Source organism: Macaca nemestrina, chromosome 1 (assembly GCF_043159975.1).
Source record: "Macaca nemestrina isolate mMacNem1 chromosome 1, mMacNem.hap1, whole genome shotgun sequence".
NCBI classification, from domain to species: domain Eukaryota; kingdom Metazoa; phylum Chordata; class Mammalia; order Primates; family Cercopithecidae; genus Macaca; species Macaca nemestrina.
In genome coordinates this window covers 231,347,015-231,371,985 of record NC_092125.1, presented here as the reverse complement: position 1 = coordinate 231,371,985, position 24,971 = coordinate 231,347,015, and the positions used below count along the sequence as shown (strand labels likewise).

At 56.0% G+C, this 24,971-nt stretch overlaps 2 protein-coding genes and 1 long non-coding RNA gene across 4 annotated transcripts in view; 1 reads left to right on the top strand and 2 right to left on the bottom strand.

Annotated features, from left to right (window-relative positions):
• LOC105496691 (membrane metalloendopeptidase like 1) overlaps positions 1 to 13,334 on the bottom strand; it is a 43,517-nt gene extending 30,183 nt beyond the window's left edge. The window contains exons 1-2 of one of the 2 annotated variants that reach the window (XM_071067651.1): positions 13,175 to 13,334; positions 9,619 to 9,809 (exon numbers count right to left, since the gene is read on the bottom strand). In XM_071067651.1, coding sequence (XP_070923752.1) covers positions 9,619 to 9,772 — 154 coding nt within the window. In that variant the 5' untranslated portion in view covers positions 9,773 to 9,809; positions 13,175 to 13,334. The remainder of the gene's footprint in view (positions 1 to 9,618; positions 9,810 to 13,174) is intronic. The other variant, XM_011767233.2, reaches the window with a different exon arrangement.
• Positions 13,335 to 14,448: 1,114 nt separating this feature from the next.
• On the top strand, positions 14,449 to 16,917 carry LOC105496686 (uncharacterized). Its single transcript, XR_011606640.1, has 3 exons — positions 14,449 to 14,663; positions 14,801 to 14,929; positions 16,881 to 16,917. It is a non-coding gene; the product is annotated as an uncharacterized lncRNA (long non-coding RNA).
• The window catches only part of LOC105496690 (tetratricopeptide repeat domain 34), a 39,293-nt gene continuing 30,827 nt past the window's right edge, over positions 16,506 to 24,971 (bottom strand). The window contains exons 7-9 of the mRNA XM_011767232.2: positions 22,460 to 22,730; positions 21,433 to 21,647; positions 16,506 to 18,985 (exon numbers count right to left, since the gene is read on the bottom strand). Of these exons, the coding sequence (XP_011765534.2) occupies positions 18,458 to 18,985; positions 21,433 to 21,647; positions 22,460 to 22,730 (1,014 nt within the window). The 3' untranslated portion in view covers positions 16,506 to 18,457. The remainder of the gene's footprint in view (positions 18,986 to 21,432; positions 21,648 to 22,459; positions 22,731 to 24,971) is intronic.

Here is a 24,971-nt window from a genome sequence, read left to right as displayed (position 1 = left end):
ATGTTATCAGTGCTCAACTTCAGGAATCACAACAAATCCACAGCAGAATAAATAAAAATAATTTCACAGCTAGACAACTCATGGTAACAATTCAGAATACCCGAGACAAAGAGGACATGGCACAGGGAGAAAAGATCGTTCACCCAACGGAGGAACGGCAGGTAGGCTGACAGCACTTTTCTCTGAAGCCATATCTGAACAGCAGCAAGGGGAGTCATAAGACATGAAAGCTAAACCTTCAAGATATTGAGAGAAAATAACAACTCAGACTCGTTTAACCAATCAAAAGATCACTGAAGGACAAGCGCTAAATAAAGTAATTTTCACATAGACAAGAGCCAAGAGTTTACTGCTGATAGATGATTTTCAAGCAGGGCTCCCCAAACTTGTCTGATCACAAGCAAGGCTTCAAATGCGTGTGGGATTCAGAGGTCTTACCCTACAAGATTCCTGGGTCTTACCCTGTTTGGGGCTTGTTATGGACTGACTTCATGGTTTGAAGCCCTAACCCCTAATGTGACTATTTGGAGATAGGGCCTGTGAGGAGGTTTAAAATCAGCTCAATGGGCAGGGCCAGTGGGGGGCATAACCCAGTAAGGCTGGTGCCCTCATAAGAGGAGGACGAAATGACAGAGCTCACTGTCTCTCTCCACCATGTGAGGACATAATAAGAAGGTGGCCATTTGGTAGACTAGCTTATTGAAGTGAGAAAACATTTTTAAACAATAAAATAATAAAAAAAATGCATGTGGCCTGTGGGAAGAGAGTGTGAACCAAAAATAAACTAAGCTTTCCAAGTGACTGGTGGACCCTCCCTTCGGCCAAGGGCATTCCAAAGTTAACCTGAAAAACGAGTTCAGGCCATGCTGGGAAGTGGGGGTTGGACGTGCCCCATTATACCCTCTTCCCTTTGGAATTCAGGCACAGCTGACCAGCATTCACCTTAAATCAGAGACATGCCAGGCGTGGTGGCTCACACCTACAGTCCCAGCATGTTGGGAAGCTGAGGCGGGAGGACTGCTTGAGCCCAGGAGTTCGAGACCAGCTGGGGCAACACAGTGAGACCCATCTCTACAAAAAATAGAAAAACCTAGCCAGGTGTGGTGGCACGTGCCTGTGGTCCCAGCTACTTGGGAGGCCGAGGTGGGAGGATCACTTGAGCCCAGGAGGTCAAGGCTGCAGTGAGCTGTGATTGTACCACTGCCCTCCAGCCTGAGTGACAGAATGAGGCTCTGTCTCAAAAACAAACAAAACCAGAGACCTTAAGACTGAGAGAATAGACTAAGTCCGATAAGAACTACAGTCTATTTTCTCCAAAGCTTGCTACCCGGAGGCTTCACCTATGTAATAAGGATCTTGGTCTCCACAACCCCTTATTTTATTTTATTTTATTTTATTTTATTTTATTTTATTTTATTTTTGAGACAGAGTCTCGCTCTGTCGCCCAGGCTGGAGTGCAGTGGCCGGATCTCAGTTCACTGCAAGCTCCGCCTCCCGGGTTTATGCCATTCTCCTGCCTCAGCCTCCCGAGTAGCTGGGACTACAGGAGCCCGCCAACTCACTCAGCTAGTTTTTTGTATTTTTTTTTTTTAGTAGAGATAGGGTTTCACCGTGTTAGCCAGGATGGTCTCGATCTCCTGACCTCGTGATCCACCCGTCTCGGCCTCCCAAAGTGCTGGGATTACAGGCTTGAGCCACCGCGCCCGGCCCACAACCCCTTATTTTAACCCAGACATTCCCTTCTACTGGTTCCAAGTCTTTAGATAAACTCTTCCAGCCAACTGCAGTCAGAGAACCTTTGAATCTACCTGTGACCTGAAGGCCCCTACTTGGGGTTGTCCCACCTTTCTGGACTGAACCAATGTACATTTTTTTTTGTTTTGTTTTGGAGACGGAGTTTCACTCATGTTGCCCAGGCTGGGGTGCAATGGCACGATCTCCGCTCACTGCAACCTCTGCCTCCTGGGTTCAAGTGATTCTCCTGCCTCGGCCTCCCAAGTAGCTGGGATTACAGGCACCCACCATCAGGCCCGGCTAATTTTGTATTTTTAGTAGAGATGGGGTTTCTCATGTTGGTCAGGCTGGTCTCAAGCTCCTGACCTCAGGTGATCTGCCTGCCTCGGCCTCCCAAAGTGCTGGGATTACAGGTGTGAGCCACCATGCCCAGCCATATCTTACATGTATCGATTGATGTCTATGTCTCCCTATAATGTATAAATTCAAAGCAGTCTAAACACCTAGGGCACATGTTCTCAGGACCCCCTGGGGCTGTGTTACGGACCATTGGTCACTCATATTTGGCTCACAATGAATCTCTGCAAATATTTTACAGAGTTTGACTCTTTTCATTGACAAGAGGGTCTGATTCAGTTGGCATCTAGATCTTGGACTTCACAGCCCCCAGAACTATGAGAAAATACATTTCTGTTTTTAAGCCACCTAAGCATTTTGTGACTGTGGCCCAGGCAAACTGAGGGAGGGCCCAACATCTGGATTTGTAACAATTTCCCCAGGTGATTCCGATTATCAAGCAAATGTGGTCAACACTGTTTTAAACCAGTGCTTCCCAACGTGAATGTGCAGATGAATCACCTGGGGGTCTTGCTGAAATACCAACACTGGTCCTGCAGCCTTGGTTGGACCTCGAGTTTCTGCATTTCTAACAGGCTCCCGGGCAATGGCTGGCACCACTGGTCTGTGGGCCACACTTTGAGTAGGAGACTCCGAAGTATATATTTCAGAAAGAAGAAAAAATTATTTAATAAGAACTGCCCAAGATGTAAGAAGAAAGATGCGTAACGGAATTCATGAGGATAGGGGAAGATCTGAGTTAACATTGACCATGTTAAATAGTAATGTGGCTGATCTGTAGTAGGTAAAAAGTAAGATAGAAACCAAATTCTCGGCTGGGTACGGTAGCTCACGTCTGCCATCTCAGCACTTTGGGAAGCCAAGGTGGGTGGATCACCTGAGGTCAGGAGTTCGAGACCAACCTGGCCAACATGGCAAAATCCCATCTCTACTAAAAATACAAAAATTATTTGGGGGTGGTGGCGGGCGCCAGTAATCCCAGCTACTCCAGAGGCTGAGGCAGGAGAATTGCTTGAATCTGGGGGGCGGAGGTTGCAGTGAGCCAAAATAGCGTCACTTCACTCCAGCCTGGGTGAAAGAGTGAAACTCCATCTCAAAAAAAAAAAAAAAAAGGCCAGGTGCATTGGCTCACACCTGTAATCCCAGCACTTTGGAGGCCAAGGTGGGCGAATCACGAGGTCAAGAGATCAAGATCATCCTGGCCAACATGGTGAAATCCCGTCTCTACTAAAAATACAAAAAATTAGCTGGGCATGATGACGGGCATCTGTAGTCCCAGCTACTCAGGAGGCTGAGGCAGGAGACTCCCTGGAACCCAGCAGGTGGAGGTTGCAGTGAGCCGAGATCACGCCACTGCACTCCAGACTAACAGAGCAAGACTCCATCTTAAAAAAAAAAAAAAAAAAGAAACCAAACCAAGCTCTTAACAACAATAATGTGAACAGCGTGGGTAGCGGTGCGAAGAGTTAAACTGTTCTAAATGCTTGTATTGTTTGGAAGAAATAATGGAGATATTGATTAGTTTAATATTTAAGTTCAATATGCACATACAAATTTAAGGTAGAGAAGTTCTGTTTTTTGCCTAGGACATCAAAAGCTTCAATTGAATATCATTTCCTTCTGTATAAGAAAAAGGCAAATAATCTACAAAAAGCACAACTTTTTGGAGCCCATCCAAGACCTGAGGTCAAAGACAATAAGGGAAAAAATTTCCAAGTGACAAGGCCCTCTAGGGAAAGGCCGGATGCGTAAATTATTTCACTTTGGCCAAGACCTGAGAGTAAGAGATGTTCCAAGTGTGTCAGAAGAAATCAGCTAAAATTTTTCACACATTCTTACAGGCCAAGTGTGGGCTGCTACATGAGTTTGGAGCAGCTGGGAGCCCCCACCACCAAGAGGTTTTCACTCACTCCACGTTCTGTCCATGGCCTTTCCCAGATGCCTATGAGAAAGACTGGGGCGGGTCTCAGAAGGCTGGAGAGAGCCTCCCTTGGTGGCCCAGGGATGGAGGCAGGGACCTGCTTTGGCTGAGGCATGAAACTATGCTCGTCTGGCAGGGAGCAAAAGCTTTAAATCACTGAGGCAGGTGGAACCCCTCTTATGCCCAGGGAGCAGGCAAATCCCCTGTTCCATAGGAGGGTCAGGAGTAAAAATCCTCGGCCCATGGAAGGGCAGGAGATCCTCGTGGACCCAGAATTCTAGACTGACATCAAGCAGTGGTCTCCTGCTGCTAGAGGAGGGGTGGGCAACTCAGGCACAGGGCAAAGCTTGGTTGACATGGGAATGGGGTAGGGATGCCAAGAGGCGCACCCCCAGCCCCAGGTATACCAGGCCTGCCTAAGCCTGAGACTGGGCCATGACACCAGAGAGCCCCCACCTCCAGCCTGAGCCTAGTACTGACCAGCAACAACAACCCACCACTCTCAGAAGGACCAGGGCATGGGGAGGACGCCCTCTGTGTCACGGGCATCCAGGCTGCTCAAGGCCAAGGCTGGAGCAGGCAAGAGGAGAGAACCATCTGGTCCCCGGGCTGACTTCTCTAAGCGCAGGGAACAGGAGCTCATTGCTGGAGAAACGTGAGTCTGAGGTGCACTGAGGGTAACAACAGCAGTAGAACCCCCGGCCAGCTAACTCCTAACCAGAGGAATTTAATCCCTCACACTCACGTGCTGACGGAAGACGTGTGCCTAATTCTGTATATTAGGAAACCCATCTGCATATACCATTTTAAAAAGACCCATATACCAAATGGTGCAAAGTATTATTATGTAAAAATTTAAACACTGTTCATGAGGCTCCTGATTTTATGTTTTGACAAATATCGGAGTCTGCAAAGAAGTATCTCAGACCCTCCCACAGCAGTGTATTGCGATGATGTTGCCAATAATACACAATATTACTAATGACAGCAATAGCTCTTACGTTCTTAACAGTGTGTTCCGGGCCTAGCGCAAATGCTTTTGATCTCAGTCTCTACTTGTATTCGTCCATTCTCACCCTGATAGAAAGAACCGCCTGAAACTGGGGTAATTTATGAAGAAAAGAGGTTTCATTGACTCCCAGTTCCTTAGGCTGTACAGGAAGTGTGGCTAGGAGGCCTCAGGAAGCTTACAATCATGACAGAAGGCAAGGGGGAAGCAAGCACGTCTCACCATGGTGGAGCAGGGGAGAGAAAGAGTGAGGGAGGAGGAGCTGCACACTTTCGAACAACCAGATCTCGTGAGAACTCACTTACTATCATGAGAACTGCAAGATGGAAATCTACCCCCATGATCTAATCACATCTCACCAGGCTTCTCCCCTGACACATGGGGATTACAATTTGACATGAGATTTGGGTGGGGATACAGAGACAAACCATATCATTCTGCCCCTGGCCCCTCCCAAATCTCATATCCTTCTCACATTTTGCAACCAATCATGCCTTCCCAATAGTCCCCCAAAGTTTGAACTCATTCTGGCATTAACTCAAAATTCTGAGCCCAAAGTTTCATCTGAGACAAGGTGTCTCAGACCTAATGGACCTATTTGGATTTTGGAGGCAGCACATTCCTCATTTGGGTGTCTTACTCCAGCCCATTTATCAAGTGACCCAAAACGCTGCCAGTTTTGAGTGGGGTCCGGAACAGAAGGCTCTGCAACAGGTCCAGGCTGCTGTGCAAGCTGCTCTGCCACTTGGGCCATATGACCCAGCAGATCCAATGGCGCTTGAAATGTCGGTGGCAGATAGGGATGCTGTTTGGAGCCTCTGGCAGGCCCCTCTAGGTGAATCACAGCAGAGGCCTCTAGGATTTTGGAGCAGGGCCCTGCCATCTTCTGCAGATAACTACTCTCCTTTTGAGAGGCAGCTCTTGGCCTGTTACTGGATTTTGGTGGAAACTGAAGATTTGACTATGGGTCATCAAGTCACCATGCGACCTGAATTGTCTTTCATGAACTGGGTGCTTTCTGACCCATGTAGCCATAAAGTGGCTCATGCACAGCAGCACTCCATCATCAAATGAAAGTGGTATATACGTGATCGGGCTTGAGCAGGTCCTGAAGGCACAAGTAAGTTATCTGAGGAAGTGGCTCAAATGCCCATGGTCTCTACTCCTGCACCCCTGCCTTCTCTTCCCCAGCCTGCACCGATGGCCTCATGGGGAGTTCCCTATGACCAGCTGACAGAGGAAGAGAAGACTAGGGCCTGGTTCACAGATGGTTCTGCACGATATGCAGGTACACCTGTCAGTGGACAGCTGCAGCACTATAGCCCCTTTCCAGGACATCCCTGAAGGACAGTGGTGAAGGGAAATCTTCCCAGTGGGCAGAACTTCAAGCAGCGTACCTCACTGTGCAATTTGCTTGGAAGGAGAAATGGCCAGATGTGCGATTATGTACTGATTCATGGGCTTTAGCCAATGGTTTGGCTGGATGGTCAAGGGCTTGGAAGAAGCATGTTTGGAAAATTGGCGACAAAGAAATTTGGGGAAGAGGTATGTGGATGAAGCTCTCAGAGTGGTCAAAAACTGTGAGCCTGGGTGCTAACCACAATCGGATAATGCCTCCTCATGATCTAAACTGTATGATAAAGAGAGAAGTGTTCACGGACCAGGTTTATACACATGAGGCGGCACTCTGGTCTGGGGGTTGGACTTTCTGTAAAAAGCCAGATGTAAATATTTGAGGCTTTGTGGGCCACATACATGCTCCATCTCACCTCTTCAACTTTGCTGTCCTAGCAGGAAAGTAGCCATAGATAGTACATAAACGAATGGGTCTGGCTGTGTTCCAATAAAACTTTATCTACAAAAACAAGCAAGGGGCCAGATTTGGTCTATGGGCCACAGCTTGCCAACCCCTGTACTAGAAAATGAATACAGCTGCTTCAGAGGAGTAGAATTCTGGGATGGACATGAGACTGTATTTCTCACTGTCATTTTTGTAAAAACATCTGATTTTATAAAAGAAAGTTTATAACTTTAAAAATAATTAAAACAAAAAATCGAAGAAAACTGTCAAAAAGACAGAAATATAAAACTTCCCAGTTAGTTGAGGGAAAATAGAGGAAATATTAGGTTGATCCAAAACAAGGCAAGAAAAGAGAGAAAAAAAGCATGAGCCCCAGAAAAGAACACAATAGGAAAAACATATATTTTAGTCATCCTGGTAATTATGAACCAACAAAATCCTCCAATTAAAAGATAGACAAAGCCCCAATCCGGCCATACACGATTAAAAGAGACACATCTAAAGCTAAGGAGATGAAAAGTTTCAAAGCAAAAGCATGGGAAAAATAGACAAAGCAAATGCTAATGAGCAGCTAACACTCATGTCAGGCGCAACAGGATTTCAGGCAAAAAGCCTTGTTAAGACAGAAACGGAGACTACACAGTTACATGCAGTGAAAGATATATTAACTTCATATGTGTATCTTACTATGACATTTATTAAATTTATGAAACTAATTTTGTAATTCATACCTAAATTTGCATTCACATAATAACATAACCTTAAATAGGTAAATTAGGTAAGATTTGATGTAACTACAAGAAGGGGTGATTCTTTAGTGCAAGATTTAACACGTACACTTCAGTACACGATTTTAAGAAATCGTTCTCCTGATCTTTCAAAATCTTTCGTTCTTTTCAGATCAAAAGAATGGAAAAAAAAGCCAATATGTAGAAGACTGGATTGATCTAGTGGATGTATTAGACCCTGTCACTCAGCGTTCGGTGATTGAGCCTGTTCCACAATGCACAGGGGTTATTGATAAAACTGGTCAAATGTTAGCTCCAAAGCAAGCCCAGCAAATATCAAAGAAAGAACCACATAAATAATGGCATAAACAGTGGTTTCTGACAACACAATTAAGTTAGAAATAAATAACTTTAAAAAAGTAACTAAAAACTCATGTCTGGAAATTAAAAAAAATTTCTAAATGACTTATAAGTCAATGAAAAAGTCATAATGGAAATGAGAAAATACATAGAAATAAATGATAGTAACTGCTTAGAAAACCTTCCAGAAACAACCCTGGACTGAGGCCAAGCTCAGCTGTGGGGTCATCCCTGTGGGGGCACAGGGGTCTTGACGGGGGAACAGAGGGCTCTGCCGCCCTGGAGTGAGGGGTCCAGCGCCCCTTTCCACACTGGAGCAGGTGGATGCAGGCTTTGCTGAGATCCATGGCACTGTGGGGCACTCCCAAGGCACCGGGCTGGGCAGGGAGGGTCTCTCCAGGAGGGGTGGGCTCAGGCCTCTTGGCTTCCACCCAGAAGAAGAGAGAGGCCTTCTCCTACCCCACAGCCGAGGGTGTGTGAGGGGTCAGCCCTGTTTTATGAAAGCCTGGAAAGCAGCTGTTTTGAGCCCTGCAGGCTCTGAACAGAGCTTGCCTTGGGCTCTGGGCTCTTCAGGGTGAGTGAGCCTTCCTGTCCCCCACTGCCCAGCGCCCGTGGAGGTCGCAGGGCCCCTCTGTCCCAGGGGGAGACCCTAGAGGGCCAGGGACGGCGGTCTGGGCAGCAGTCACACTGCCTATGGGCCCCGCCAGGCAGCCCCGGGCCGGGTTGCCCTGCACATCCACAGGCAGCTCCCCGTTCTGCTTCACAGACACAGCCTCCCGCAGGGGTGGAGGGGTGGTCCCAGGCAGTGTGGAGGGCTCCAGACATGAGGGGACATTCTAGTAACACAGGCTTGGACGCCCCGTTGTTGGACCTGGGGTGCGAGGTCCGCTGTGAGCTCTGAGTCCGGTACCTGCCACCGTGGGAGCGCCCTGTGCACCTGCCCGGGGATGAGCATTGCTCCCCGATGTGTGCACGCTGCCCCGGCTCAGAGGGACCAGGGTTGTGCCTGCGGAGGGGCTGGCGGCGCGGCTGGAAGGTGACCAGGTCTGCAGTGCCTGGGAGGCCATGACCCGAGAGGGGAGAGCAAGAGAGGGACCGATGTGGAGGCGGGGGCGGTGTTCCTGGGACAGCCGGAGGTCCCAGCGAGCACCCCTGGTCACGCCTCTGTCTCCGTGGGACCCCAGCGTGGTCCCCTCCCGCCGTGGTCCGGTGACCTGACCCGGCCTTGAGCGGGGCGGGGGCTGCAGGACCCTCAGGTCTCTCCGCAGGATGGCAGCGGCGGAGGGAGGCAGCCAGGTGAGCCCGGCCGGCGGGAGGGACACGGAGGCCGGTGGTCCCCAGCCGGGGCTGCGCGGCCAGGCAAGGAGTGGGCGGGCGGAGGGGTGGGGGCCGGGTCTGCGCACCCCACCGCCGGGAGTCCCGCGGCGGCGGAGGAGGCGGAGGCGGGCGGGTGCGGAACCGCGCGGGAGTCTGGGCCGGGGCAGAGCTTTCTGGAAGGCGCTGCAGGCTCCCTGCAGGTCAGTTTTCCTCCCGCCGCCTCTGAGTCCGCAGCTCGGCCCCGGGAGCCCCTGGGTGCCCAGCGCAGACCCGCCTGCCCCATCTGACGGGCGGGCTCGGTCTGGGGGCAGGCGGACCATGCAGCAGGTGCAGCAGGGCGAGCGCAGAGAGCGGGCGCGGGGACAGGCGGGGGCGGGGCACCCGCACTCACCTCTGCGGTCGGCGTAGAGGACACCCAAAGTCACCAGGGCAGCGGTCACCAGCAGCAGCAGCAGCAGCAGTCCCCCCTCCAGGAAGCCCGGGCGCTTCTGCCCAGTACGGCCGGCGCTCTCCACCATCCCCACGGGGCCTTCGGACTTGCCCATCAGTAGGGTTCTGGACTGGAGAGCACCGCGGAGGAACCTGCAGGCCCAGGGCAGAGGAGAGGGACGTGGAGCTCCCCGAGCCCGGCCTGAGGCTGGAAGGGCCAGATGCTGGCAGGGAGCGGGCGCTGGGTGCCTTTGGAACACTCTGTTCCCGTCTCCCTCTCCAAGCCCACAACCCTGGGTGACTGGGTCCCGGGACTTTCCACACTACCCCTGGGCCAGTCTCTGAGTGCATGGAGGTTCTAGGACTGGGATGCTCCCAGCTTGGGGTCGCGAGCTGGACTCAGGAGGCTCAGTTCCTGTGCTGTCAAGGGACCTCTGCAGTGGTGCCCGCCTGGGCTGCTCATGCTGGGGGTCTTGGAGCTGTGGGTCTGAGCGCTAGGTCAGTGACGCTGTCGGGGAGGCCACTTGGGCTTCCGGGCTCCCAGCCCACCTTTCCTGTTGGAGCCCAGAAGCCAGTGATGGGCGAGACCAGAGCAGTAGGCACCCACACAGGCAGTGACTACATGCGCCAGGAAGGGACCTGCAGGGCCAGGCAGCCTTGAGTGTCAGCCCTGGCAGCCACCTGGCTGGTGTGCAGCTCTGGTCGTCCCCTGACCTTGTTACCATGGAGGGGACACCTCCTGGAGCCAGGTGGGCAGTGGGCAGCACTTGAAAACACATGGCTGGGGACAGGCAGCTGCTATAGGCAGGACAGGGAGCTGGGCAGGAAGAGTTGGGGGCACAGGACACGGATTCAGGAGGCTTCCAAGTCTGCATGCTCCAGTGTGCATGTGAGTACGTGTGTGTGTGAGTGTGAACCTGAGTGTACACATATGTGCAAATGAGTGTGTGCATGTGGTTGGGCGTGTGCATATGTATGACTGTGTGTGTGCATGTGTGCATATGTTCTGGTGTATGACTGTATGCACCACATGTGCACATGTTCTGGTGTGTGCATGTGCATGACTGTACATGAGTGTGAACGTGTGCGTGTGCTCTGGTGTGTGCATGTGTGTGTGTGCACGTGTGTTCTCTCATGTGTGTGGGTACTCTCATGTGTGCATGTGTGTGACTGTGTGTGCACATGTGTGCGTGTGCTCCCGTGTATGTGTGTGCATGATGGTGTGCGTGGATATGCATGTGTGTGTGTACTCTTGTCTGTGCATGTGTGTGTGCACGTGTGTGCATATGCTTTTGTGTGTGCAAGTGACTGCATGAGTGTGCACGTGTGTGCGTGTATGCTCGTGCGTGTGTGTCCATGATTGTGTGGATATGCATGTATGTGTGTGTACTCTTCGTGTGTTCATGTGTGTCTCTGTGAGTGTGCACGTGTGTGCTCTCGTGTGTGCATGTGCATGATTGTGTGTGGATATGCACGTGTGTGTGTGTGAGTGTGCACATATGTGAGCAGATGCATGGATATGCACATCCCTCGCCGGCACTCAGAGCCCTGCTAGGAAGCTGCCCAGCCCTGGGGAAGTGATTGGGTGCTTGGGGCTTCCAGCACTTTCAGTCACCACACACAATCACACACCTGCTGTGCCGAGCCCCAGGCCTAACCCTGTACCAGGCAGGGCGGATAATGGGGGAGCAGCAAAAGGAAACCAGGCCCAGTCCTGCCTGCGGGAGGGTCAGGGACTGGCTGCTGAGACTGCCAGCACCTGGGCTAAATGTGCTTCCACCCCCCTGTACCCCACCCACGCCCTTCTGTTGGCCTTGCCTGAGTTCTGTCCCTGACTCCCTGAGGGATTCTAGACATCCCTTAGCCTGTCTGGGCAACACCCTGCAAAGGTGGCACAGCCAGCTCATTTCGGCGACTCCTCCAGGGCTCCCTGACCTCTGGCTGTGTGAGGAGCTGGGACAGGGACCTGGACCTCACTCCTCTCTTCCAGGTCCCTCGCTCCTTCCTTCCTGTCCCCTCAACCACCTCTCTTAGTCCCTGGCCCTGTGAACTGCGGCGTTCGTGCAGACGCTTCCTTTGACGGCCTCTGCTGTGCCCCTAGACACCCCTGTCCTGCCAGTGGCTGAAACTGAACTTTGGAATCATCTGCCTCCCTTGCCTGCCTCCACGCCCCGTGCCAGTCCTCAGCCTCTAAGCCCATCTCAGTTGGACCCTTTCTCATTCGGGCCACTCACTGCCTGTTCCAGGCCCCACCACCTCCCCTGAGGGGTCTGTCTCCCGCACTGATCCCCACCACAGGGCCCAGGGGCCTGTAACTAGAGTCAGAGGTCATCACTCCCTGGCCCCTGGTAGCCAAACCCTTGGAGGAAGAGCCGGGCCTTGCCCTGATATCAGGACCCTGTCTGGCCCTCCTCCCCCTCTCACTATGCCCTCCCCCTACCCTCAGGCAGGCCCCCCCGGATTTCTCCCCTGACCCTCCCCACCCACTCAGGCGGCTCCCCAGATTCCTGCCAAGGTCCCCTTCCCAGTGGGGCCTCCCTTGGCCCGGTCTTGGGTTCAACGTGGGGAGCCTCATCCCCTCCCCTGCTCTGTGTCTCTCCAGGGACTCCTGGCTCCACCTCCACATCCCTTCGCTACTTCTTCAGCCCTCTGAGAACATCAGCTCCATGGGATGGGGCTCCCTCTGTGGGGGCCGCTTCACCTAGACGGGCAACCCCACCCCAGAGACCTCAGTCAACACCTGTTGAGTGAATGAATGAATGATGAATGAATGGATCAATTATTCGGACAAGTCTGAGCTCGGCTTCCGAGAACTACTTTTTTTTTTTTTTGAGACGGAGTCTCGCTTTGTCGCCCAGGCTGGAGTGCAGTGGCCGGATCTCGGCTCACTGCAAGCTCTGCCTCCCGGGTTTTTATGCCATTCTCCTGCCTCAGCCTCCCGAGTAGCTGGGACTACAGGTGCCCACCACCTCGCCCGGCTAATTTTTTGTATTTTTTAGTAGAGACGGGGTTTCACTATTTTAGCCAGGATGGTCTCGACCTCCTGACCTTGTGATCCGCCCGTCTCGGACTCCCAAAGTGCTGGGATTACAGGCTTGAGCCACCACGCCCGGCCCCGAGAACTTCTTACTTTGATCAGAATTAATGTATCTGCTCTTGCATCCTGAGTTCATTCTGTCCTGCAGGCGACCACAGATGGCTCCATGCGCCCCAAAGGCACACACCAAATAAACACCTTCAAATTGAGCCAAGTACCCAGGGCAGGTGTGGAGTGTCTGCTGAGGCGAAGGCACTGCGGCTCCATGGGGACACTATTGGCCTCTCCAGGTTACTATGGATGGGGGACAGCGGGTCCTTTGGGTAAGATAAACCATATGCCAGAGGGGGCTGCCTGCCTCAGCACAGGCGAGATGACACACAGGACACCCCATCCAGCCTCGTGAGAAAGGGGCTGGGCGCTTGGAGAGGGTTTCAAGGCCCAGGAAAGCAGGCCGGGCGCCTCCTTCAGCACAACTCACCTTGTTCACTCAGGAGTGGCCGTCACCCACAATCAGGCCCCTGGAGACTGGGTCCCAGTGGCTTGGCGCTGGGGTGAGCTGGGCCAAGTGGGTGGATTTCCAGGGACCGGGATGGGAGAGCAGTGGCTTGGGGCTGAGTTGAGGCTGCCTGCAGGCTTCCGGGCCTCCTTTGTGATGCAGGCGTGGGCTCCCTGGAGGCGGTGACTCCTGCCTCAGAGTCAGGAAGTTCCACTGGGAGTGTTGTGGGGGTGGGGGGAGGGGCCAAAGGCAGCTTCTTGGCACCCGGGCTGCCCTGCCTCATGGGTGCCCTTCTCAGGGTCTCTGGCCCCTGCCTCCCAAGCCGCCCTCCTCCCTTGCTTCTGTCTCTTGACCTTTCAGTCCAATGGGGCCCCAGGGGCTGCTGAGAGGAAGGCCAGGCCCTTCTCCCACTCCACATGCTCTGCTCTGCCCCGACCACCCAGTGAGGGGGTTGCAAAGGCCTCACCCTGGGTGTTCTTTCTCTGCAATCTCCAAGGAGGATGGTGGGTTCTGGGGACCTTGCCAAGGTGCAAGGGGAAGGGGTGGTCCTGAAGGGGGTGGGCGCCGGCTGCCAGGAGGGTCCCACGCAGGGAAACTAGCCTAGGCTTGGCTGCTTCCCGCTGCCCACAGAAAACCTGTGAGGTTCAGACCTCAAGCTACAGAGGGTGGGCAGCCCTGGCCGGGGAGCTGGCGCTGGCAGAGAGCTGTGTGGCTTGTGGGGGTCCTCAGTGATCAGAGTGTGAGCCCTGCACCCAGCCCTGCTTGCGGACGGGGGTTCTGGGCAGAGCAGGCTCTTTCTGATTCTCCAGGCCTGATGAGGTTCCTAGCTTCTGTTTCTGAATCCCCAGAACGAGTCCTCCTGCCCAGGCCTTGGGCATGTGTCAGGGCATCTGGGCGGGGCTGGGCCACAGAGCTAGGGGTCCCATGGCAAACTGCTCCTCACGGCCGCCCCGGCCAGATCGCCCACGCTGGGTGCTGTTGGAAGCTTTGTCTATGGCCCTTTAGGTTGGCCAGGCCCTGGGAGGAGAAAGGCTTTGAGCTGCAGCCAGGCTGGGATCAGATCCCAGACACCACCCTGAGCCAGGGAAGTCGCTCCCTGGCGCCTGCTGGCTGTCCTGGCAGCCCCCTGCCATCAAGCCCAGCAACCAGTCCAGGAGCTGCAGTCTGGCCTCAGGCTGCCTGGGCTGCTGGCCCAAATGGAAACAAGGTCAAGGCCAGCCAAGCAAGAAGCTGGGACCACCCTTTCTGGGGAGCTGGGAGTGGGCCAGGGTCCAGCCTGGCTGGAGGCTCCTGCCCTGGGGAGAGGCCAGAGCCCTTCCAAGCCCACCTGCCTGACAGCCCTGGTGCCAGCAGGCCCTTTCTGGATGTCACAGTGTTCTTGTCTCTAAGGTACAAAGCCACAGAAGGAGAAACAGACGCAGGAGTCTGGCCTATTCTCAGCAGGGGCTCCCTGGACTCTGAATCCCCCAAGGTCGGCCATGTGCATGCTCCTCCTTCCCCAGCCCGAGGCCTGCCCAGCCCAGCAGCCCCCAGCCTGGCCCAAGACCACCTGGGGACCTGGGCTGCCAAACTTGGGACCCCTTATTCCCGGGTTCTCCCTGCTTCTAGGTGACAGCAGGAGGCTCGGATGCTAGCCTGGCACCTGCCAGACAAGAGAAACTGGGAAAAGAGGCTAAAGGCCAAGGAGACCGCAGACCCCTAGACCTACCCCAGTCACTGGACACCACAGACTTGCAGGTGCCCAGGGCAGTGCAAACCCAGACCTCCAAAACACCTGCACAGATGACTCTCCCCCGAGACACCCGCACAGACCATCCTCCCAAACACCCACACAGATCACCCCCCAAACACCCACACAGACCATCCTCCCAAACACCCACACAGACCGTCCCCCAAACACCCGCACAGACCATCTCCCCAGACACCCACACAGACCATTCACCCAGACACCCACACAGACCATCTCCCCAGACACCCACACAGACCATTCACCCAGATACCCACACAGACCGTCCCCCAGACACCCACACAGACCATTCACCCAGACACCCACACAGACCATTCACCCAAACACCCACACAGACCATTCACCCAGACACCCACACAGACCATTCACCCAGACACCCACACAGACCGTCCCCCAGACACCCACACAGACCATTCACCCAGACACCCACACAGACCATTCACCCAGACACCCACACAGACCGTCCACCCAGATACCCACACACACAGACCATCCCCCAAACACCCACACAGACCATCCCCCAGACACCCACACAGACCATCCCCCCAGACACCCACACAGACCATTCACCCAGACACCCACACAGACCGTCCCCCCAGACACCCACACAGACTGTCCCCCGAGACACCCACACAGATCATCCCCCAGACACCCACACAGACCATTCACCCAGATACCCACACAGACCGTCCCCCCAGACACCCACACAGACCATCCCCCAGACACCCACACAGACCATTCACCCAGACACCCACACAGACCATTCACCCAGACACCCACACAGACCAACCCCTGCAAATACCTGCATAGATAGTCCTCCCCAGACACCTGCATAGCCAGAGCCCAGCACCTCGGAGGTGGACATTAATCCCATCTCCTGGGGAGATTGGGGGAAAATGGGTGTTCCCTGCCTGTCCTGCTCTCGGGGTAGCTTGTGGGATGTGGAGATCCGGAGAGAAGCCCTGGCTCAGGGATCCAAGGAGGCAGGTGGGACGGGGGTCAGGGAAGTGCTTCCTGTAGCAGCCCTGGGGCCAGGGTGTGCCTCAAGGGCACTAGCCTTTGTCCACACTGCTTCGGGGCTGCCCTCACCCAGGCTGCTGTGTCCACCCTGCCGTGGGGGCTGCCCTCAGGCCCTGGAGATGCTTGCCTGTGACTGCCCCACACTCTCAGGCTGGGCTACTGGTGGCAGGTCCTGTGCTCTGGTGCAGCCCAGACATGCCCAACAGGCATTTCCTCTGCCCACTGGGAGCAGGGCCTCTCCCCTAAGTCTGCCCAGCTACGCTCTGGGCAGGAATGAGGAGCCCCACTTAGAGAAGACGCACAGGTCAGAAGAGGCTCACCAGCATTTCTGAGGCACACAGGGTGCTGGGACGACAGCCGGGCCTCTGGGGTCCCCACCTTTCTTGCCAGCTGCCTTCTGAAGTCAGGCCCTGGGTATCCAGGACAGGAGGGAAAGGGGCTGGTGGTCCCACTGCCCCAGAATCTGTGTCATTGAGCCACCAGCCCATCCCCCGTAGCTGGAGCCTCTGCTCCCTCACTTGTGAACTACAATAAATCAGAGACAGGTCTCAGTCAATTTGGGAAGTTTATTTTGCCAAAATTAAGGATGCACACCTGTGCCACAGCCCCAGGAGGTCCTAACAACATGTGCCCAAGGTGGTCAGAGCACAGCTTGGTTTCATACATTTTAGGAAGACATGAGACATCAATCAACATACGTAACATGGAGTTACACTCTTGAGTTTCTGATGAGCCTTTCCAAAGAAGGCAATCAGATATGCATCTATCTCAGGGAGCAAGGGAATGACTTTGAATGGAATGGGAGGCAGGCTTGCGCTAAGCAGTTCCCAGCTTGACTTTTCCCTTTAGCTTAGTGATTTTCGGGCCCCAAGATTTATTTTCCTTTCACTCTCCTAAAAAGAGTTTTTTTTTTTTTTTTAGATTTATCGCAGAGTTGAACAAGAGAGAATGGCACAGGTGTGGTCAAGATTCACCTGGGAGAGGAAGGGGGCAGGGGCAGAGGAGTGTGGCCACCTGAGCTGAGAGGCTGTGTGGCAGGTGACCATTGTCACCAGTGTCACTGGCCAGGTCACCTGTCTGAATTTTGGGGTTGCAACCTCCATGATCCCCTAGAGCTGATGACAAATGCAAGTGCCCAGGAGGAGAGAGAAGCCAGGACGGGGGTGGTGGCCTTGTCTCCCCAGGGTGAAGTCAGGCAGGGCTCGGGGGCACGCTTTGCATCAAGCCAGCCCGCCCAGCTTGTCTCTCACTCATGGCCACGAGAGAAAGCCCTGGGCTGAGGCCTCAGTCTGTGACACTCACAGTGATGGGCAAAGGCTGGCCGCCTCTGCCCCACCCAGAAGTCCCCGAGCTCACTGGCAGCTGCAAGGCCTGGGGACATTTAACCCACGTATAGGAACCAGCTGTCTCTTGCTCTGTGGAACCACCGATACCTTCCAGCAGCTTTGGGAGACAAGTCTGGGGGGAGCCTGGGGACTGTGCTCATCAGGGCCCCTCGGTGGTCCCTCTGCTTGGAAGGGAGGGGCCTGTGGAGGAGGGAGGGAGTTTACCCCCAGGGCACTGGGTTCTCGATGAAGGACCCCCATGAAAAGCACCCTGAAAGGTCAGCTTGGGGTATGGGCTGGCTGGGCCCATTTGGGAGCTCTGTCTCTGGGGAGGGTCCAGGCTCTACTGGAAGCCGGCCCCAGGCTCAGGCCAGGGTCCAAGCAAAATGCAGCTTCACAGCCAAGGAGGGGCTTCTGGGGCTGGTACCGTCTCCCCAAAGGCCCCAGGGGTCTGGCCTCAATCCTGTCCAACCTGTAGGATCCCAGACCAGGGACAAGACCTGGGGCTGCTGCTTCAAGGTCTGAGCCCCAGGTGTGGGCCAAGAGGACCCTAACTTCCGGGATGAGGTTGCTGGTGGTAGAAGGGACTGTGAAGCTTCTAGGATGGTCCCTTCATGTAAGTAGGAAGCTGTCCCCTTTCCTTCCCAAGGCAAAAAGGCGTGAGGCTGGCTGTCCAACACTGACTCATGCTGGGGTAGGGAAGCAGGGTGTGGGGAGGGCTGGGAAGGGGATGTGGAGAGGGCTGGGAAGGGGGATATGGGAAGGACTGGGAAGGGGAGGGTTGGGAAGGGGGATGTGGGGAGGGTTGGGAAGGAGCTGTGGGGAGGGCTGGGAATTGGGGTGTGAGGAGGGCTGGGAAGGGGGTGTGGGGAGGGCTGGGAAGGGGGTGTGGGGAGGGCTGGGAAGGGGGATTTGGGGAGGGTTGGGAAGCAGGATGTGGGGAGGGTTGGGAAGGGGGTGTGGGGAGGGCTGGGAAGGGGGATATGGGGAGGACTGGGAAGGGGGTGTGGGGAGGGCTGGGAAGGGGGATATGGGGAGGACTGAGAAGGGGGTGTGGGGAGGGCAAGGTGGGTACCTCCCCGATTTGGGGAGCTGGGTGCACTCCCGGGCCTAGACATTGGGTGAGGTGCTAGGGTGGGACCGTGATTAGGGCGGGGAGGGGGTCGGGCCCAGTCACTGGAGCCAGCAGCCTTCGGATGCCTCCCTCCGGATTCTGGCCTTCAGTCTCTTCAGGCCACGGTGGTCGGGGTCCACCAGGAGGCCACTCTCGGCCACCGTCCAGGCCTCTGGGTGACGCTGCTCTTCCAGGCAGCGCTGCCCACGAAGGAGGAACACGCGTGCTGTGGGGGCCCGGCCTGGCTGCTTGCGCAGGCTGTTCTGGGCCAAGGTGGGCGCTAGCTTCAGGGCCTGGACAAAGGCCCCTGCGGCGGCTGCCTCGTCCCCCAGGCTCAGCAGCAGGCGACCCTGACAGCAGAAGTCTTCTGCCCGCCTTGGGAGGTCACTGTCCCCCAGAGTCTCCTGGAGCACATGGTCCAGGTCCCTGAGGGCCCGGCCAAACTCCTGCAGCTCGGCCAGGCAGGTGGCTCGCAGACGCAGGTGACAGGCACTGCTGCCACCGGCCAGGACAGACAGTGAGCAGTAGCCCAGCGCCCGCCTGGGTTGCCCTGCGTCCAGTAGGGTGCCGGCTTCCCAGGCTGCAGCCTGCACAGAGGACACAGAGAGAGGCAGGGAGAGTGGCGTCAGCCTCAAAAGCCCGGCCGCCCCTGCCCCGCAGCATTCTTCTGCAAAGCCAGCCTCTGCTGGCTCCCTGGGTAGGGCAGGGCCCCGGGCTGCACAGGAGCTGCCCGCTGCTTCTGGAGGGGCTGGCTGACCACGGGCAAGGGCAGGAGGGGGGACCCAGGGTAGAGGACCCTTCCCTGTAATTCTCACTGCCCCAGAAGCTGCCAAAGTGCTGTTCTGACCCTTGGAGGTCCAGCGGCAGTCCAAGGTCTGGCATCCTTGCCCACCGCTCTTCTCCCTGGGCCTCGGATCAGGGACCTGGATTTACCTTCTCATGGTCCCCTCCTGGCAGCCCTACCACCCCACCAGCTGGGCCCAGGTTCCCTTGCCTGGGTGACCACAGCAGCCTCCTCCCTCCGTCCCTCTGGGCCAAGTCACCTCTCCAACAGGCCCTCTGAGGTGGCTGCTGCCCAACCTTTCCACTCTGCCCACCTTCTGAAGGCTGTCCCAGGTCTCAGGACAGTGGCAGATATGGCCCTTGCCTGGTCTCTGAGCACCCTAGACCCTCCTCCTGGGGCTGATGGACGGAGGGCACAGCCTCTGCTGTGGGCGGCTGCTGACTAGGCCTGTCTGTGCCCCCACTCCTCCCAGGCACTTTCCTGAACCCACCCAGACCCAATTGCCTCATCTGTGACCCAGTGTCTTCACAGAGTCAACCACGACCAGAAATCCACTCGCCTCACTGGGCTCCTCCTCTGCTCAAGAACCTGCAAGGGCTCCCCACCGCCTGAGGAACACGCCACGATGCAGGCCCCGCCTTTCTCGCTGGCCCTGCCTCTCTTCCAGCAGCCAGGCGGTCCTCGACGCTCCCTCCCGCGGGGAGCGCAGCGCACTCAGGACCCCGCCGGGCGCGGCTGCAGGGGGTGAAGCCCAGGTCCATGCCCAGGGTCCGTGCTTCGGAGCGAGGGGGTCCCACGGCCCCGGCTTTGCTGCTGGGCTCCCGCGGGGCACAGTGTGGCCTCTTCTGCCAGCTGTGAGCGGCGCCGAGCAAGGCAGGGGCTCGAACCCACGTCCCTGGCCTGCTGTGCGGCCCGCGGGGCCGCCCCTCTCCGGGCCGAGGCACCTGACCCCCCGCCCGGCCCCCGACACGTAGTTCACGGCCCGGGATGGTCGCGAAGCCTCGGCCCGCGCAGGCCCCGCACATTTGGGCCAGGTCCATGGCAGCAGGAGGGCGCGGCCCCGAGCAGCTGTCGGACCCCGGGAGCCCCCGGGCCGCCCCCACGGGGAAGGGGGCTCAATCTGACCCCAGATGCCCCTGATCCCGCGGCTCGGGCCGCGCAGGCGCAGTGCCACCCGGAGGGGTCCGCCTGCCGGGGCACGGGGCGCAGGAAGCGGGGCGAAACCGCTGTCGGCTCACTTCCGGGTCGGTCCGCGTCTCCAGGCAACCATTTCGCGTCCCGCAGATTCTTGCCTCGGCCAGGAGCCGCCTCCTGGCGCCCCCGCCCAGCCCCAGTCTGCAGCCTCGGAGACCCCTGCCCAGCCCCGCCTCCGGGCTCCGTGACCCCCGCCCAGGAGACCCCATCTAAGCCGCCGCCTCTGGGCTCCAGGACCATGGCCCCAGCCAGGCTTCCCGCCCCCTGCCATGCCCTCCTTCCAGCTCGAAGACCCCAGCACAGCCCCCTCCTCCTGGCTCCGAAACCCCCAGTCCCTCTGGGAGCTCTGAGACCCCCCCAGCCCGGCCGTCTCCTCCAGGTCCCGGTAACCCGATCTCAGCCTTGCTCTTCAGCCCAGAGCGGCGGCGCCCCCTCCGCATCACCGAACTGCCCCTTAAACACTGGTGTAGCCCCGACCCCGCCATGAGATCCCTCTGTTCTTCCTAGCGTGGTTTCTGTTTTCCTAAGTGGCCCCCGAGTGCTAGAACCTGCTGGTGTCAGGAAGCATTAAAGAGGTGAAATCCTGTCCGGGCCCCGCCGGGGTGTAGTTCTGAGTCTCTGGGACCTCAAAGCCTGCTGTGCTCTTGGCCTCCCAGCCTGCCTTGTCCCCACGTGCCTTTTCCCAGCCTGCCTTGCCCCCACGTGCCTTCTCCAGGCCTGCCTTGGGCTTGGGGTGGGCTTCCTGCCGGGAAAGGTGCCCCTGGCTGGCTCAGTCTGGCCCTGAGGGCAAGGTCCCCTTCCCTCTCTTGCACCCAAGTCACCTGTGGCTTATACATCCCATACAAAGAGGCTGAGAGGTCGGTGGGGTTGTAGGGCCAAGATGGCCAGAGACTGTCTTCCTGGGCCAGAACTGGGTGTCTCCCACCCCACCCCAAACCCAACTGAAAACCCAACCGCAGAGACTGAAGAAGGGCTGCCCGGGTGGACGGCCCAGGGGTCTCATGCCTGTGTGCTGGGGAAGGTTGGCGTGGGAGATCCGTGGGGTTCTTTGCGCACCTGGGCAAGGCTCTGCCGCTCTGAGGCCTCCAGGAGATGCAGCAGGCAGCTGAGATCCGGGGCATCCACCTCGGCCAGGCCCTGCAGGTCCCGTGCAGCTGCTGGCACGTCTCCCTTCTTGAGTCGGAGCAGGCCCAGCCGGGCCCGGGCTGCCTCTGACGTTGGGGCAGGGTGCAGGGCTTTTTCCAGGTGGGTGCCAGCCTCCTCATAGCTGCCTGTCAGGGATTCAGGAGGGACAGTCAGTGTGTGGGTGGGGCAGAGGTGCAAGAGAGCTCAGACTTGCTGGCTGCTCCTTCCCTGCCCTATACTGGCTTTCAGGGAGGTGATGATGGCTCAGCCCCAGGAAGAAGGAGCTGGGAGCAGAGGTGCACCGTGATTCCAGGCAGGTCACAGGGACTCACCTCTGACCCCACTCCACGATGCTGAGCCCCCTCACCATGGACACTACAAGGGGCTGCTTTCTCTCCCGAGCAACTAGAGGCAAACTCTGGGCCTGCTGGAGCAGACTAGCACGCGGGGAGCAGCCCTGGGGTCCCTGAAGCCCTTGGTGGGCAAATGCAGACTGCAGAGAGAGCTTGCCTTGGGAATTAGCGGTGAAATGGTTTCCACATCACCAGGGGGATGTGGAAATCTGCAGGAAAGGCCTGCATGTTGGCACATAGGGCTTATGACAGTTCCTCCTGGAACAGGGCCTGGCATCCCATGGGTGCCTGATAAACAACAGCTGGAGGTGCGTGAATCAATGAGGGGGCCGAGAGTCCGAGACCTTTTATGGACCAAGATCATGCCTCGGTTTCTCCTCCACTGCAAGCAAAGAGCCAGCCGGGTAAAGAGAGGAGAGGCTTTTGAACACCAGGCCTCACACAGGGAGCAGGGCCAGAGGCCAGGGGATTTGGGGTGGAAGGGACCTTGGAAGCTATTGTGGTCCACGTCTCTTTCTTCCATTTTATAGAAAAGGATACAGAGGTCAGAGGAGCAGGGACAGAAGCCCAGACCCTGTGTTTCCCACCTTGGGGCTGCCACATACCCCGTGCCATGAGAATGTCCACCAGGAGGAGGTGCCAGTCCAGTTGCCCTGCATCGATTTTGATCAGCGCCTGCCCCACAGCAAGGAGGCCTTGGGTGTCTTCGTCCTCGAGAGGGGCCCCAGTGTCCAGCAGCTGGCTCAGAAGGGCCCGGCAGCGGGAGTAGAGGCTCTGTGTGATGAGAGCCTGGGCTTCCGGCTTCAGAGAGCGGAGCTCAGGGACCACGGTCCCGGGGCCGAGCTTCAGAGCAGAGAGGATGTCGTCTACGGCTTCCTGCAAGGTGGGAGGGTGGGCGGGTGCAGAGTTGTCCTAGGTGGAGAGACTGGGTGGAGGGTCAGAGTAGGAGGGCTGGCTCTGTCTTTTTCATTCCCTGATCTTCTCCTTGGGATCCTAGAGGGTCTGAACATCCAGCTTCCTGCCTCTTCCCGCTTTCCTGTGGCTGCAGCCTCCTACCATCCCTCCTGATTCTGGTTAGCATTTGAAAGGACCCAGCTCGCTGACCTTGACCCTGAAAGTTTTCAGGCCCAGAACCCCTTTTCTGAGGCCAAATGCTGCTAATTTCCATCTCCTGATTAGCCTGCAGTCTGCGAGCCCTCCCTGGGTCCGTCGATCTCCCAGCTTGTAGCTGGCTCCCTCCACGCCTGTCCCTCCCCACAGAGGCATCTGTCACCTCCCAGCGGGGGATGCTGGATCTCCCTGGGTATCCGGGTGCTCCTCCCAGTGCGTGTAGCCTTGGGGACGCCAGAAGCATAGAAAGCCCAGTTACTGCCGTCCCACAACTCCCAGGAGCGGCGGAAGGAGGGTGCCCAGCCCATCTGGTGCACGATACAAGGCAGGACACGGGGTGGCAGCCAGTTGGGGCAGAGGTCAGAGGTCTGCCAAGGGAGAGATCAGGGTGGAGCTGGCCAAGGCACACCCTGAGGGAGAGACTGCAGGGTGCAGAAGTGGACTTGGGCTGGTGCCTGAGGCTGGTGGGCACGTGGGTAGGAGAGCCCAGCACTGGGCATGCCATCTGGAGGCGGGGAGGGAGAAGAGGTTTGCAGAGGCCCTGACCACACACGGGAAGCCAGGGCAGAGGCTGGGCCTGTTCAGGGGAGTGCTGGTGATCAGTGGATTGATCAGGATAAGTCATTTGCATCTGACCTTTGACCTGGCCATCAGCAGGGGACCACTAGAGCCTCTTCAAGGCTGTCCTCCTTCTATTGGTTCTCCAGGTGTCCTATTTGCTTGTTTGTTTCTTTCTTTCCTTCTTGTTTTTTTAATTTTTATTTCTTATTTGTATTTTGAGATGGAGTCTCGCTGTGTCACCCAGGCTGGAGTGCAGTGGTGCAATCTCGGCTCACTGCAACCTCCACCTCCCAGGTTCAAGCAATTCTCCTGCCTCAGCCTCCTGAGTAGCTGGGATTACAGGTGTACCACCACCATGCCCAGCTAATTTCTGTGTTTTTAATAGAGACGGGGTTTCACGATGTTGTCCAGGCTGGTCTTGAACTCCTGATCTCAAGTGATCCACCTGCCTCAGCCTCCCAAAGTGCTGGGATTATAGGTGTGAGCCACTGCACCTGGCCTTAACTATGCCTCTGTATATTATCTTTCTAGCAGTTGCCTTGCAAATTACAATACGTAGCCTTACAGCTATGAACAAGCCCCCAGCTCCCAGGTGAGCATCCTACCACAGTCTATGTACAGTTGATATGGTGCCACTTTACCTAAAATGTGAGATCCCCACAGCAGTAACTTCCATTATCCCACAGTTTGTGTTATTGTTGTCATACACTGAGCAATACATTTCCTCATATAGTGCATTATTTCAAGTCAATTAATTACATGTATATTTTGAGACAGGGTCTCTCTCTGTTGCCCAGGCTGGAGTGCAGTGGTGTGATCTTGGTTCACTGCAACCTTGAACTCCTGGGCTTAAGTGATCCTCCCACTTCTGCCTCCTGAGTAGCTGGGACCACAGGTGCATGCCACCACACCCAGCTAATTTTAAAAACTTTTTGTAGAAATGGGGTCTTGATATATTGCCTAGGCTGGTATCAAACTCCTGGTCTCAAGCAATCCTCCCACCTTGGCCTCCCAAAGTGCTGGGATTACAGGTGTGAGCCACCACACCAAGCCTATTTTTAATTTAGATAGCCTTGTTCAAAGCAATTAAAAGAAGAAATAAATACATCCTTTTGTATTTGCAGATGCTTTTCACTTCTTCCAGCAGAGAATTTCTATCAGGCATCCGTTCTCTTCAATTTCACCACCTTCCCTCAGGATCTGCTGTGGTACCGTTCAGTGATGACGGATCTCTCAGCTTCCATTTGTGTAACGGGTCTTTAATTTCACCCTCGTTTCTGAAGGACATTTTAACAATATGGGTAATTCTGGGTTGGTACTTTTTTCTTTTAATGCCTTAAAGGTGCTGTCCCACTGTCTTCTGGATTCCATTGTTTCCAGGACAAATCTGCTGTCGCTCACATTGTTGTATGTCATTTACTCACTCCTCTGGTTGCTTTTAAGATG